A 15,019-nucleotide genomic window follows, 5' to 3' on the forward strand; every position below is an offset into this window, starting at 1 on the left:
GCCAGCTTCCTCTCATCCTTGCCAGCTTGAGATCCTACATCTCCCTGACTACCCCCCCCCCCCACCCCGCACTCCACCCCACAACCCGACTTCTCTCCAGGAGCTCCAGATTAGCGTACAGCAAAAGGCACCACAATATAGGTTTCTATTAAAGAGTCAAAAAATTGGCCCATCTGTCTTTTTTTGTTGTTTCTTTTTTTTTTCCTGAAGCTGTAAATCAGGATGTTACATATAAATAGTTTCCCTATAAAAACGTCTTTCCGTTAGCTAGTATTATAAGACAATTTTTGCTAAAATGAAAATAAAACATTTTGTTATACTTTTTATCTTTTATAGAAAATAAAAATATTTTTATTTCTTTTTTCCCCTCCTTTCTCTCTCCAGGCGGTGGTCTCTGTTCTCCCTAAAGACAGTGGGGCAGGCGAGGCGGAGGGGGCGGCGGGGGCCCCTAGAGGGGCGCCGAGTCCTGCTTGCCCCGCGGGGGCGGCCCGCGGCTGTGTCTGCTGCTGGCCCGCGTGCTGCGGCTGTCCAGGGAGTAGTAAGTCCTGCTGTCGGCCGCCGGGCAGAGCGGCGGCGAGTCCGAGCGCAGCGCGTCGTGCGCCGCGCGCAGGCCGAGGAAGGGCGTGCTCTCGGCCGCCAGCGCCCCGTCCGCGTCGTCGTCCGAGGCGGAGGCCGAGCCGCCGCCCGAGCCGCTGCTCGGCGACAGCGAGTCCCGCGCCGCGCGTGCGCGCTGCGCCGCCAGCCCGTTGAGGCGCGAGCGGCGCCAGCGCCGGGGCCCCGCCGACGTCCTGCGGGACGCGCCGCGGGCGCGCGGGCGCGGCGGGGGCGGGGGCGGGGGCGGGGGCGCGCACTCCTGCGTGGTCTCGTACTCGTCGTCCTCCGGGATGCGGAAGGGGCTGGCGGGCAGGCTGCCTAGGCTGCCGCCCAGTGCGCAGGCCCCGCGCCGCGGCCCCGGCCCCGGCCCCGGCCCCGGCCCCGGCCCGGGCCCCGCTGCAGGGTAGTAGTAGCTGTCGTAGCTGCGCTGCATGTCCGCGCCGGGCCCGGGCCCTGGGCCCGGGGGCGCCGGCTGTCGTAGTAGCGGCTGCTGCTCCGCCAGGCGGTAGCTGATGGGCGCGGCCGGCGGTAGAGACACGGCGTGCGCCGAGTTGGGAGACGTGATCTCGAAAGTCGGCACCTGCGTGGCCAGCGAGTAGTGGAAGTCCACGGGCGAGAGGCGCGCGGGCGTGGTCAGTGCTGACACGTACCTGTGGGGAGAGGCAGAGGCGTGGGCCGGGGCTCCGCGCCCCGTGGAAGGGGTGGATCCCAACGGGAAGCCGCGGTCTGGCCCGGGAACCCCGCCTGCAAGAATCCTCACTGACCTGACGCACTCTCCTTAACCTCTCCCAGGCTCGGGTTGCTTATCTGTTAAGCGGGGGTCACCACAGTGCTCATTCCATGGCGTTGTTAGGATGATTCCTTAAACGAATCAAACGGAACGTGCCAGGGCCTGATGATGCTCCGTGAAGGAGCCCGTTGGGTGTGGGGGATGCCCACAGTCACCACTATTTCGGAATGGGTACTTTAGGTCAGGCTCAGGCTGGGGCATTTGACGCGTACCATCTAATACAGGAATTCCCTAAGACTCTTCTGTTAGCCCCACACTACACACGAGGAAACAGACTCAGAACATTTAAATGACTTGCTCAAAGTTCATAGCCCCACGAAGTGGTGGAGTGGGGATTTGAACCAATGCCGGGCAGGAATCAGAACTTAGACCCCGTTGCTTTCTAAAGTCCCCATTAAGGGAATCCCTGGGTGGCTCAGCGGTTTAGCGCCTGCCTTTGGCCCAGGGCGGGATTCTGGAGTCCCCGGATCGAGTCCCAGCAATGGAGCCTGCTTCTCCCTCCTCCTGTGTCTCTGCCTCTCTCTCTCTGTCTGTCATAAATAAATAAATAAATCTTAAAAAAAAAAAAATAAAGTCCCCATTAGTCTTTCAGAATCACCTGTCTTCCCTCTCTCAAATGCACATCCAATTAGCTACCGTTCCTGTCTCCTGAAACACACACCATAGCCAGCTCTACTCCATTCTGGGCTTAGTTGTTCACTCCAGTCATTAATGCACTCCAGGGCCTCTCCTCCACTGTATGCAATTTCCAGAGCAATCTTTTAACATCACACTTTGCTTAAGGGATCCTTCCTGCTTACCCATCCAGGGCCCACATTCTAAGCAGAGCCCATGGCCATCAGCCACATCTACCTGGCCCAGGCCTATCTGTTCAGGCCCACCTCCGCTTCCCTACAGCTCACCCTGCTCAGGGCACTTCACTCACTAGCCATGTTCTCAAGCGCCTCTGCTGGAACAACTCAGGATGCTCCCCTTGCCTGGAGTGCTCTCCCTGTCTCTCTACCTCCCAACCACTAAGAAGTCCTATTGCTACTGAAAACAATAGCTACTCCTAGTGTAGGTAGGTAGGCATCGGAGAGCTACATGCACAGGATCTCTGATGGCCTTCAAAAGAACCATGTGTGACAGGTACTGTATTTCATGATCTACAGCTGAGGAAACACAACACAGGGGTGATCAACCTGCTCCAAACCACATAGGTGATGGAGTTGGGCTTTGAAAGTTTGGTCTTGGAAAACCCGGCTACTTTCTAGAGCCTGTAGTCAGAGACTGGGTCTCGCCCTGGTAGAATAGCCTGTTCCTAGTATGTTCCATAAGTGGCTGTAAGCTTCACTGGTTTGTGTCTGTGGCTCAGAGCTCCTCGGGATCAAGAACCAGGTGGGCCATCTCTGGGTCTCCAGGTAGGCCTGCTAAGGGAGGGCTGACACAGAGTAGGCTAAGTTAGAGCAGGAGAACATTTTCTCTCTACTCCTGCCTGGAGTTGCCAGTACTATGCACCTTTCTCTGCTGTCCTCCCACAGACCCCACTTGCCGAGGGCTAAGCAAGGTGGAGGGCTGGCCTCCTGTGACTCCTGGCATGCAATCAGGGAACAAGGGGAGTTTCCTGGTTCTCACTCCATCCATTCCTCAGAAACTCTGGTGTCTTGATCCTTGGGTCTTGCTGTGGATACTGCCAGGGCCTGAAGTCACTCTTAGCTCGTGCCCAGCCGGCACTCCTTGCAGACTGCCTCCCCTCTCACCCTCCAATCTGCTCGATCTTGGTGTCTTTCTGTTCCTGTCAGGACATGGGGCCTCTGGGTGACACCAGGGTAGGGCTACCATATGTTCTGGTATGTCTGGAACAGCCCCTTTGTTCCTGATGTTCTAGTACAATTATTAACATCCCCTTCTACTTTGAACAGTGTCCAAGTAGGACAATTAAATCAGATGGCCTCTCCGCACCAGGGTCCAGTGGCCCGGCTGCAATCCCAGCCTGTCAAGACCATGCTGATGACCTTGAGCTGAGCATTGAACCTTTCAGGGACCCTGCTGGCCAATCTGAAATACAGGCATGAGAATCTCTAGAGTGTCTCTGTGGTGCCCTCAGGAACAGCCCTGGGTCAGCGGTGCCATTCTCTGGCCAAGGTGGGGCATGAGTCACAAGGCAGGAACTGACCTCTCGCTATGTGGGGAGTCACGCAGGGAGTCTATGGAGTCGTGGTAAGGTGGCCCAGCAGCCCTGCGCCGCTCTTCCAGGCTGTAGGCTGCTGCCCGCCGTGCCCGGGCCTCCACACACGCCGGGCTATTGCACTTGCTGGTGCCTACTGATGACAGCATAATGCCCGACTGGGAGTCGGAGGTCAGGCTTTCAGAACGTTCCAGGCTCCACGTGTGGCTCTCATGCCTGGAGAAGCCAGATGGAGGAAAGGTGAGGGATCAGGAAGGGGCAGGACAGCCCAGCAGGTGGGGTCCCAGGCCCATCCTCTCCCTGGTTCATTTCATTTCAGGCACTGTCCTTTTTCACTCTGAGCCAATGTGTTGTATCTTGTAGGAAGAAGGAGGGCTGAGTGTCCTGTGGATGGGTGAGCTCCCATGTGCACAAGCCTCTTTTCCTCTGTGCCACCAGCCAAGCTCCCCCTGGCCTCGGCCTGGGGCCTCCTGTCTGGGACCCTTCCTCTCCTATGGTTTTCAGCCACCTGTGTCAAGAACACAGCCCTGGTGGCCAACACATGGGGGCCCTGCCTATTCCATGCCACTTCCCAGGGAAGAAGGGGGGCAACCATGTTATTGCTTGAGCTCTGTGAACCTTTGTGCTGGGGCAGACCTCCCCACCTCTAAAGAAAGGGAAGCTAAGGTGGACTAGGTTCATATGGGCCAACTCAGGAGGGGGCATCAAATAGGTCTGGGTGTTTGAATGAGGAGGCACTTTACGCCGATAACTTGGTGCCCATACTAAACATCAGGTGGGAGCATAGTGATGCTGTTGTTTCTCAGAGGCTGGTTTAGACTGAAAGAGGAAATCTGGCCCTCTATGGATCTAGATGAACGTTTAGTGGTGGGTTCTGGTCCATTTCCTTCCTCTGACTCAGGGACTCTCAAAACAGAGCCTAGCCTGGCTGGGTGTGGGGGGGTTCTCTTTGTATGTCTCCAGGAAGATGTGTGCATGCCTTCTGTGGGTGTGCGTGCAGGAGTCTGCAAATCTGTGTGGGCCTGGGTGGTGCCCACCTGTGGCTGGAGGTGGGTGTGGCTGTGGAACAGTGGTGAGAAGGAGAACAGGAGTGGCTCCCAGAGAAGGTGGTCTCGGTTTCCCTCCGGATGACATGGTCTGTGGCTGGCACGTTCTTGGAGATATACTGCAACAGACACAGTTGGACAGGAGTTAGTGCTGGGTGATGGAGTTGGCCCTCTTTCCAGGTGGTGATGGAGAAGCAAAGCGCTAAGCTCTAGGTTGGGGAGTTGTCCACTGGATAAGTGACTTGGTGTTAGGGCAGCGATGACCCCAGCAAATCAACCCCTTTAGGAAGTAGGTAGAGCGAGGCCAGTCATCCTGGTGAGGCCAGGCTAGCAGGCAAGGCTGAGCATGAGATGGGCTGGCTGCTGCCCTGGCCTGGCCTTGCATGGGGCATGACGAGGCTGGCTAGCCAGTGAAGGCTCCAAGGGGGTTCTGGGAACACCACTCACATCTGCCATCTGGATCTCCTCAGGGTCCAGCCGGGGGTGGCTGGGGCCATTGGCCAAGCTCCGGTTCTGGTGGGCTGGGCACATGTTCTGCCGGAGGTGACTATGCATCTGCTTCCGCTGTTTTCTGCACAGGAGAAGGGTGTGTTAGCCTGGTACCCACCCCCCACATGTGTATGAAGTTCCCTAGCTATCCCTCCAGGGGAACTCTGCTCCTTCTGCCTGGATGCCAGGGCCTTCTCCTGCTACTGCTCTTCCTGCGCTCCGGCTGCTCGCAGATCTACCTCCTCCACTCCTGATCTACCTCCTCCACTCGCACCACCAGCCTGGATTTGGCAGGACCTGTGCGAATGGGTTCTGAGCTTTGGCTCTGCTGAGAGACTAGAACTCCACCATTCCTAGCTGTGAAATCCTGGGCCAGTTACTTAAAACTCTCCATGTTTTACTTTCCTTATCTTGAAGTGGGTGACCACTTTCCCATTCCCAGTCCACTGAGAATTAAGAGCAGATAAAATACTCAAGCAGTGGTTCATTCATTCATTCATTCGCTATTTCTTGGGTTTTTACCATGTGCCAGATGCTGTTTTAAAACAGAGAAGATGACAGACATGATCCCTACCCCCATGGAGCTTGCAGGCCAGTAGGGAAGGCAGATAATAACCATATAAATTAATGAACAAGGTACTTTTGGTAAAGTGCAATGAGGAAAATAAAACATGGAGCTATGGTGAGCTATGCTTGTGGGACTACTCTACTTTGGCCATAATAAGTACCCAATATGTTTGTTCTGTAATGATCCATTACGTCACTCTCCTTGAAAGGACTGCACTGGCCCTCTCTCACGGCCCTCTCCGCACCCTTGCTCTGGCCTCTGAGGGCTCTGTTCTGATCCTTCACTGTGCTGGTCGCCTCTGGCCTCTGCAGCTCTGCATATAACACTACACTCACTGGAACACAGTCGGCCTCTTCAGCTGCTAACTCCTACTCTTCTTCCAAGCTCAGCCTAAAAGCTTCTACCTCAGGGAAGCCCTTCTTGGCCTCCAGCTGAGACTAGGCACCCCCAAAATGTACCCCGTTACACTGGACACCTTGCTTAGAGCACCAGCCATGTGCCTGGTGGAGGGCCTGGTATCCAGGAGGGCACTGAATGAAAGTTTGTTCATTAAATGAATAAATGCACTGGAGCTTAGAATAGGGGTTTGCTTTTCTCCTAGTTCTTGACCTCAGTTTTTCTTGTTGGGCCCAGTCTCCTCTGGGCTCCTTGAGCTCTAACTGCCAAGGCTGGCAGGGCCTCAGATTCCATGTGTAGGCACAGCAAGAGTCAAGACTGAAGGACTCAGTCCCCTAAGTAGTGGTTAGGCCCAGACCTGTCATTTTTTCTGCACTACATCACTCTAAAACTGTCATGGACTCCCTATCATTTATAGGATGAATCCAGGCTCCCTAGCTTAGGATTCAATGCCCTATGCCCTGGTCCCTTACGTGCCCTTGTACGTCCAGCTGTCTTCTTAGAGTCCTGTCTCTCTTCTTCTTGACCCCGGGCCTTTGCTCCAACTAGTCTGGACTGCTTATGCTCTTGGAACACAATTGATCCTTTCTAGCATTTGTCTGTTACCTTGCACTATTCTACAGGAATTGCCCAGCACCCCCTTTCTGCACCCTTCTTCCCCTTGCCTCGAGGTTCTTCCCTCATCTTTCCTCTGCCTAGGTGTGACCCAGCCTCATCTTTGCTGTGTTCTGGCCTAGCTCTCTTCTGGGTTGGGACTACACAGTCCCTCCTGAGGCCTCTTTGTCCCCTGGGAAGGTAGCCTGCCTTTCTGTGCTTCCCCATGCCCAACACAGCTGCAGTGTGCCTGCCTGCCTGCCTATTTGACAGGGCAGATGCTCCTACACAGTGTCCTCCAAGGTACATACTAGGATCATTCCCACTTTACAGATGAGGACTCTGAGAAGTCTATCCATTTGCTCAGGGTCATGGCAAATGGGAGAGCTGAATTTGAACCCAGATCTTTCTTCTTCCAACACCTGTGCTCTTGACAATTCTTATTCACTGCTCTGGGGCCTGTCTTCTCTTCCCTCTGCTCCTGCTTCTTGGCCCAGCCCTTTGGCCTTGTACCAGCTCAGAGGCCTCTGCAGGGGCTGTTGGGGCACAGGAGGGTGGGGGGTGGTTAGGCCAGACATCGGGGTGGGTGGAGGTGTTAGCAGTCCTGGAGGCCCATCCCTAGTTGGCCTCCCGCAGGCCCGGGTGCCTGGCACTTACTTGGTCTTGCAGTAGGCGACCACGCAGACAATGCCCACCACCAGCAGTGCCACACAGATGCCAGTAATAGTCAGGACCCTCTTCTGGTACAGCTCCTCGGCTTCTGCAGAGGCAGAGGTAGAGAATGTGAGGGAACAGGGCAGGAGGCAGATCTATGGGGACAGTGATGCAAAGATGTCCCCCTTCCCACCCCCAAAGCTTTGGGCTCTTGTCAGCTCAGGGCCTCCCAGCCCCTTGCATCTCCTTCCCCAGCTAGCCCCTCCCTCCTGGATTGCCTTCTGTTGCCCCAAAATCTACCCACCACAGATCTGGTCCCAAGTGACTACCCCTAAATTCACCTTCCCAAACCGTACACCCTGCCCAGAGCATGTGAATGGAAAATGCAGGGGGATGGAAGTGAGTAGGATGGAGGTGAAATTCCAAAGACTATAGTGGGGGCAACCCATTTTGACCAGTAACCTTGACCGACTCTACAATGGCCTCAGAGAGCCTGGATGGGCTGGGCACAGGTGTTCTTCAAGGCAGTGAACATGTAGACCCTGGGCAAAGGCCTGGTTTGCCGTGTCAGCTTTGCCAAGAATTGGAGAGTAGTTTGTGCTGGGCCAGTGACAGACCCAGAGGTTGGACCTAGGAGGGATGCCAGGAGCAGGGACAGAGCAGACCAGGCCCATAGAGTGGGGCATGGAAAGAAAGACCTTGGTTTACCCCTGGGCCTAGAAAGCACATGGCCCTGGCCCACTCCAGCCTTTCCCTTTGCTTTGAGAAGCCCATGAGTGGCAGCATGGTCCCTGATGCCTACAACAGTTCTTGTGCTCACGGAGCAGCCCCCACCCTTTCAGAGGAGCTGAGCTAGGCTGGGCTTCAAAGCCGTCAGAAAGAACCGACTATCCCCTCCACCTCCCATTTCTTGGTGGGGCAACTCCGGCCCTTCTAGAGCAGAGAAAACAAGGAGGAAGAAAAGGAAAAAGGGGACAGCAGGAGCCTAGATACTCCCTGCCCCTTCCTACACCTGCCAGCTGGCCCCTTCTCACAGCTCCCTCTCCCCAGTACAGGGACACATGGAGGCCAGACCCCAACACCTAGGGAGCCCTGGGAAATGTCCCTAAGTCCTTGGGTTTGCAGCACCTCCAGTGTATACCCACTAGCAAACACTGGGAGTCCAAACCCTCCAGACACACATAGCTTTAGAACTCTGCCTATCTGTACACAGACACCTTCACAAAAGTTCTCTCATACATGTCTAGGGAAGCATATACATACACGCCATCATGCAGTCTTAAACAGCCCTCCACTCTGGACCCCCCTCTCTGGGCTCTGTGATCCACGTCCTGCCTCCAGTTCTCATCCCTGCCCACCGTCCCCCCCTCCCAGTCCTCTCCAAAGGGATATCTGTCTCCATCACTCCTTTGAGACCACTCTGGTCATGGTCACCGACAATGTCCTACTGCAAAGTCCCAGAGTCATCTGCTTCCCCGACAGCTGACTCCCCCGGTTTGGCCTACTCCCCCTGGATGGTTCTTCTCTCCTGGGTGTCCTCCTCCCCCACTGGCTGACCTGTTCAGTTGATGCTTCCTACTTCAATTGCTGTTTCCTACTTTTCTATGTGGGCCCAGAGGTGGAAGGGCCCAGAGCTCACAGGCTGCTTTCTTCCCTCCACCTGCCCTCTCTCCTCTCCTGATCTCATGCAGCTCATGAGATAGTGAGATAGTGAAATCTATCATGAGATAGATTTCAGATAGTGAAAACTATCTGTATGCAGGTGACTCTCAAATTTGTATCTCCTGCCCTGACTTCTCCCTGAGCTCCAGACTCCTCTACCCAAGGGCCAAGGCCAAACAGAAGTACAGATTCCCCAGCTTCTTTCCAGACCTGCTCCCTGCCCTTCTCCTCCTGTCCGTGGCAGCCCCTGTTTTCCTGTCACTCTGGCCCCAGACCTTGGAATCACTGCCAATGAGTCCTTTCTCCCACCTGCTCTGATACCTGGTGCTTTAGCAGTGCTTCTCAGCTCTGCCTCCCAAGTAGAGTCTGGCTTGGACCACTTCCACCACTTCTAGTTCAGTCCAAGGTGATGTCAACTCTCACCTGGACAGCTGGTCACCTCTGCCTCCACTCCTCCCAGCCTGTCCCTCAGCCCAGTCTGTTCTTTGCCCCAAAGCCAGCAGACCATTTACTTATTTTCTTAAAACTCACAATGGCTGCCCCCTGCAACTTGAGTCCAAACCAAACACCCAATATGGTCTAGGAGGCCAAGGTACTGTCCCAGCCTTCCTATTACGTCCCATTGGTGGTCCAGTCCTCATGTCTGCTGTGACCAGAGTTGCTGGCATTCCTTCTACCCATTGATTAAGGCAAGCTCAGTCCAACCACACTATCCCTAACTTGCCGTGTCCCCTCCTCAAACACTCCCCCCGCTGTCTGCAGGGTTGCCTACTTTCCATCAGGTTTTAACCCACATGTTACCCCATCGCAGAAGCCTTTCCTGGCCACTTAGCTAAGGTAACTCCCTCCCCAGCTAGGCACCGTCCCATCACCTTCTTTTATTTGGCATGGCACTTACCACCACCTGATATCTTTCCTGTTTGTTGTCTGTCTCATCCTGTGAATTTGAGCACCGGGAGGGCAGGGACTCTGTATGCCAGATCACCAGTCTGGCAAATTCTGGGGTTCAGTAGATGCTTGTTGAGTTGGTGCAGGAATGGACATACAGACCACCGTTACAAACACAGACGTATTTGAGCCCACTCACATTCACCTTCACACCCTCACAGTGCCACCTGCACGATGCTCAGCCCTTAACACAAAGATGTCCCGCTGCACACCTTCATGCACTCAGCATCCTGTACTGGGAGGCCTCACAGGGTATGTGACATCTCCACCCCCCACAACATACACACCCCTGCAGGTCTGCCTCACATACCCCTGCCAGGATCATACACACCACGCAGACTCAGCCCTTCTCCTCCCAACCCATCACTGGCAGCAGACAGACACACTCTTGCATAGACTTTGAGCTCTGTCTTCTGAGAAGAGCTGATAGGGGCTAGGTGGTGAGGGAGCTAGTGCCTCCCCAGACCTGCCTCCAGAACAGCCTTTTCATACTGCAGGTTCTGCACTGCATCTGACCCCACCAAAGCCTCGACCCTTCTGAGCCCCTGCATTTTTCCTGCTGTAACATGTCTGGACATTTGAGGTTGGGGTGGAGCCTCCCAGCACAGAGAGAGGACAGATGACCCCTTCAGGTCCCTTCCCACTCAAGGTGTCTCCCAGGGCCCAGAGGGCAGTAGTGGGAGGTAAGTGAGGTTCTGAGCCAGGGAGCAGGAGGGCAAGTACCAAAGGCCAGCTTGCCCTAGACCCTGGCTTGTCTTGCCCACAGGCGAACACGCCTGCCATTGTGGAGACAGTTCATGGAGGGAGTGACAGCCTCAAGCAGATGGCAAAGCCTGGTAGACAGACACAGGGCAGGGGCCAGAGGCACACAGGTGTTCTCAGCTGCCAGTGCAGTGCAGAATGGAAAGCCATGGAAATGGAAGTGGGAACAGAAAGGAAGATTAGAGTTAAACTGAAGAGGATGCCCCTCTGCACAACTCTCCAAGCCAGGATTCTGTGGCTTCTGGACACCAGCTCTGCAGGGGCCCGACTGTTGTCCGGCCAACCTACTGGGTAGCACAGCTCAGGCTGTTCCTCCCCCGTGAGGCCTCCCAGTGACCAGCCTCAGGCAAGGGGCTGCCACTGTACACAGGGCACACAGTCTGAACCCTAGGGTGCTCTGCTCTTCTGAGCTCCTTGTCTCCCCCAGATCAATATAGTTTATGATAGGACATCTTGGTGGGGCCAGAGGAGATTTTTGGAATCATCCCTTTTCCATTTTGGGGGAAGGAAACTAAACGTCCAGCACACATGGTGTCAGAGGCTGCGGAGAGGAGTGGTGTGGATGGCACTGACCGATACATAGAGCTCCATACCCTTTAGTTCAAATCCAAGGTGCTCTGGCAGTGCAGAAGAGAAGAGGGTCACAGAGGGGAAAGGATGGAGGGAGAGATACAGAGAGAGATGGAGGAGTGGGGAGGGCGGGGGAGGGCAGGAGAGAGAGAGGGAGAGAGAGAGAGAGAGAGAGAGAGAGAGAGAGAGAGAAACGTTGGTCAGGACTCTTCAGACACCAGCAGCCAGCCTGTGAGGTGAAAGCAGGTTAGTGGTGTCCCCTCCCAGCCTCCTGAGCCCCCACCCTGGCATTCAGTCCCCAAGACCCCTGAAGGAGGGTGGAGAGAGGAAATGTTAGGATCAGCAGGCAGGGCAGGTTCTTTAGAGATGAGTTGTGGGGTTAGTACCTGGTGGGGAGGCAGAGGCGCGAAAGTCAGTTGGCAGGTGTCCCAGGGAAGAGAGGTGAGTGGGGTTGGTGGTCTGAGGAGTCCCTATTTCCCTGCCTCACCCTGGCTCCAGTGCCAGGATTTCCATATTCTCATGCCCCGCCTGGAGACTGCCTGCTCAGCGCTGAGCTCATTCATTAGGCCCTCTTCTCTGTTCAGAACAAGGGCATGGGGCTGCTCAGGCTGGCCCTTGGCTGCATCCTGCCTCCAGAGGTGTGGTTGGCCTGCTCATCTACAGGGAGCCTGGGCATGGAGACGCTTGAGTATATGGGGAGAGGAGGAAGCTCCAGGCAGCAGGTCATTTCTCCACATGACACTTGCAACACCCTAGAAGCCCACAGGGCCTAGGCCCTGGGGTTTGAGTCAGATTTCACTACTTAGAAAAGCAAACTGCTACTTGTAGATAGAGCCCAGTGCATTCACCTGTAGAACATGTGGGTGTCAGATGGTGGGCCAGTTGCACTTTTTGAAGTGGAATCGTATTGTAAGTGTGTGTTTCCAGAGCCCTGTGAGGTGGGCACCCACACCATAGAGGGGTTAGATCAAAGGGCCCCTGCCCAAGGGCCAGCCCTGCCCCAGACCCACTGCGTCTCCAAGTGCACCCAGCCTTTCCACCTCTTATCTCTTCTCTCTTAAAACTGGGTCTCTGGGAGCTCTGCCACCTGGCTTGCTTCAGAATCATCCAGGACAATGGGATCAGGGCCTGGGGTGGGAGCCCAGAAATCTCTACAGTGTTTCTGAAAAGTTCACCTACCATTCTCATGTAGCCAGCACCCATCCATTGGCTCTGAGTCTGTTTGTCCCTAACTTGCTGTGGTGCATGTGGGCAAGTCTAGTCTCTGTTTCCTCATCTGTCAAAAGTGGCTGTACACAGTAAGAGGAAGATGTGAGAAGCCCACAGAGCGGGCCACTCAGTGCACATACAGGAGCCCAGTCTGTGGCCTCCCTGTGTATACAGGCAGCTCATGAGACCCAGGGAGGAGGTAAGATTGTGTTCTGACGTTCTCATCTCCTCTAGAGGAAGGAGAGCATGGGAACCATCAGCAGGAGGAAGTCCTGTGCTAGTCCTGCTGATTGAGTCCCTGGGTCTGACTGGCTGGTCATGAGAATGACCACCTGGAGAAGCGAATGAGGCTGAAAGCCATTGAGGACTTTTCTTCTGTGTCCCTGCCCTGGGAACCAAATAATAGTGACAGCAGCTTCTGGGCCTCCTCAGTGACCTTCCCTTTCAGTCAAAGGCCGGTCCCATTGGGGGGGGGGACCAGTGGTGGCCAACAGGACAGGTGAGGTCATGGTCTCCAGGAAGGCAGCCCTACTTCCCTCTCACCAGGGATACAGTCTGAGGGGCCTGTGGCTAAGTCTGCTCCTGTCAAAGAGGTCTCCCACTCATCATGTTCATAGGCTGCCACTCAGCCTGTAGGGAGTGGTACCACCGAATCACAGACAGGTCTTACCAGCAGAAATTGGCATACTGACCCATGACCATGGCAACCTGATGCTGGACTCCCAAGAGGGCTAGGTTATCGGACAATACACAAAGTCATCATCCTGGACATGTCCTGTGATACACAGTTACAGGGTCCTGGCCAAGGAGGCCATGATGTGGGGCCCCTGACGAGAACACATGCTCATGCATCTGCACAGGTGTGTACAGGGGTGAGCAAATGTATGTGTTTTGCATGTGAATGCAGGCACATGCTTGTGTGTTTGGGTATGTGTGAATGTGTTTGCACATGTGAGTATATGCTTATGTGTTTGTGTAGATGTCCATAGCTGTGTGTGTTCTTTCACTTGAGGGATATATAGATCCACAAAGTTTGACTCTTGGGAAATGGAGGGGCTGTCAGGGGAAGAAGGAGAAGCTTCAAAGAGCTTTTGTGGCCAGAGGCTCCATTTCCATGGCCACTGCAAAAGATAATCTGGTCTAGGCTGTCTGGGCAGAGGGGCAATGTCAGACACTTGGCTCAGGACTTGCTGGGAGCCAGCCTCCAGGACACTAGAGCTGGTCCTTCTGCCCCCTGCCCCACACCAGCAGTAGCTGGGAGAGGTGCTAAGCTGCCCTCCAACTACAGCAGCAGGCTCTTGATAAGGCCTCCTTACGTATCACTGCACTTCGTCCTCACTGGCACCCCTCCAGGTGTAAACGTTACTATCCCCATTTTGCAGGTGAGAAAACAAACTCAGAGAGGTTCCATGAGGCCCCAAAACTAGTGAGCTCAGCAGCTGGCATCTTTATTCAGATCTGTGTGAATCCAAAGCCTGAATGAACACTTCAGCTTGCATTTTTTTTAACTACCTTTTCAAGTATATGATAGAACAGTATACAAAGTGCTCTGGGCAGAGTATGTGAAGAACATAAATCCTCCATGAAAAGGTAACAGCCATGATCCTGATAACACTAGGCGGAAAGGCCTGTGGCAGCATTTCTAGGCTTTTTCTTTACCCCCGCCCACCCCCCCGCCCCGGCCAAGGTCCTGCTGACCCTCTAAGCAGCTCTGAGCTGAAAGCTGAAGCAGCCCAGCTGGCAGAGAAGCTTGGCCAATGGCCGAATTCTGGAGGCTCTGCTCCTTTGATTCATGATGGTATGGGACTCCCTTTCCAGAACAGTCCCATAAGCCAGGGAGGCTCTGGGACTGAGAGGGGAAAGGAACAGGCCCTCCACCGCCTCTCTCCCCTGCTCCTTAGCCTCAGCGCCGCTCTGTTTCCTGCTGAGGCCCCTCCTGATCTATGGTCCTGCAGTGGGGCTGGATCTGACTTAGCAATTCTTCCGGGAACCTGGGCTCTGCAACATTCTATTGGACCACATGCCCTGTCCACAGCTCTGCTCTTATCCCCACAGCTTTCCTTCCTGGCCTCCAACCCGAGGGGCCGAGTGCTGCCTCCCACACTCTGTGAAGACAGCTGACCATCCTGGCTGCCCAGCCCCCACCTCCCTGGGGGCCTCTACTTTTCTCTTTAAGTCTTGGCTTCCAGGCTCTAGCAGGGAGAAGGAGGCAATGATTTCTAGGCTTTTGTGATGTGGCCTAAGGAGGATTGGGAAGACTCATTACTCTGCCCTGAGTCCCAAACCCACAAACCCTTTTACTCCAAAGGGCCACCTAAATGCTTCCTGGCCGTCCCCCCAACCCCCATTGTGCTCTCTGGGCCTCTTCTGGAGCTCCACCTCTCTCTGCCCAGGCACCATCTCTTTAGCTTCTAATTCTTCATGGGACCCAGCTGTCCTCCTTGGAGAGGGGGATGTGGGGGTGGGCCGAGCTGGGGCTTAGACTGCTCTGGAGGATGGCTGACCTCATCCTGGCTTGCAGGCTAGCTGACTGCTGGGCCCCCAAACAGAGTCTGGAGGTCCAGAGTCTG

The 15,019-nt window shown here is 55.0% G+C and overlaps 1 protein-coding gene across 5 annotated transcripts in view; it reads right to left on the reverse strand.

The window, feature by feature from the left end:
* Positions 1-204: 204 nt before the first annotated feature.
* Positions 205-15,019, reverse strand: part of NRG2 (neuregulin 2) — a 179,244-nt gene continuing 164,429 nt past the window's right edge. For 3 of the 5 annotated variants that reach the window (XM_041765181.1, XM_041765180.1, XM_041765177.1), the window contains 5 exons: positions 7,302-7,404; positions 5,045-5,168; positions 4,589-4,716; positions 3,540-3,767; positions 205-1,244 (listed from right to left, as the gene is read on the reverse strand). In XM_041765181.1, coding sequence (XP_041621115.1) covers positions 449-1,244; positions 3,540-3,767; positions 4,589-4,716; positions 5,045-5,168; positions 7,302-7,404 — 1,379 coding nt within the window. In that variant the 3' untranslated portion in view covers positions 205-448. Of the gene's footprint in view, positions 1,245-3,539; positions 3,768-4,588; positions 4,717-5,044; positions 5,169-7,301; positions 7,405-11,263; positions 11,288-15,019 lie in introns of all 5 variants that reach the window. The other 2 variants (XM_041765179.1, XM_041765178.1) reach the window with 1 other exon arrangement.

Source organism: Vulpes lagopus, chromosome 8 (assembly GCF_018345385.1).
Source record: "Vulpes lagopus strain Blue_001 chromosome 8, ASM1834538v1, whole genome shotgun sequence".
In the NCBI taxonomy this organism is placed as follows: Eukaryota; Metazoa; Chordata; class Mammalia; order Carnivora; family Canidae; genus Vulpes; species Vulpes lagopus.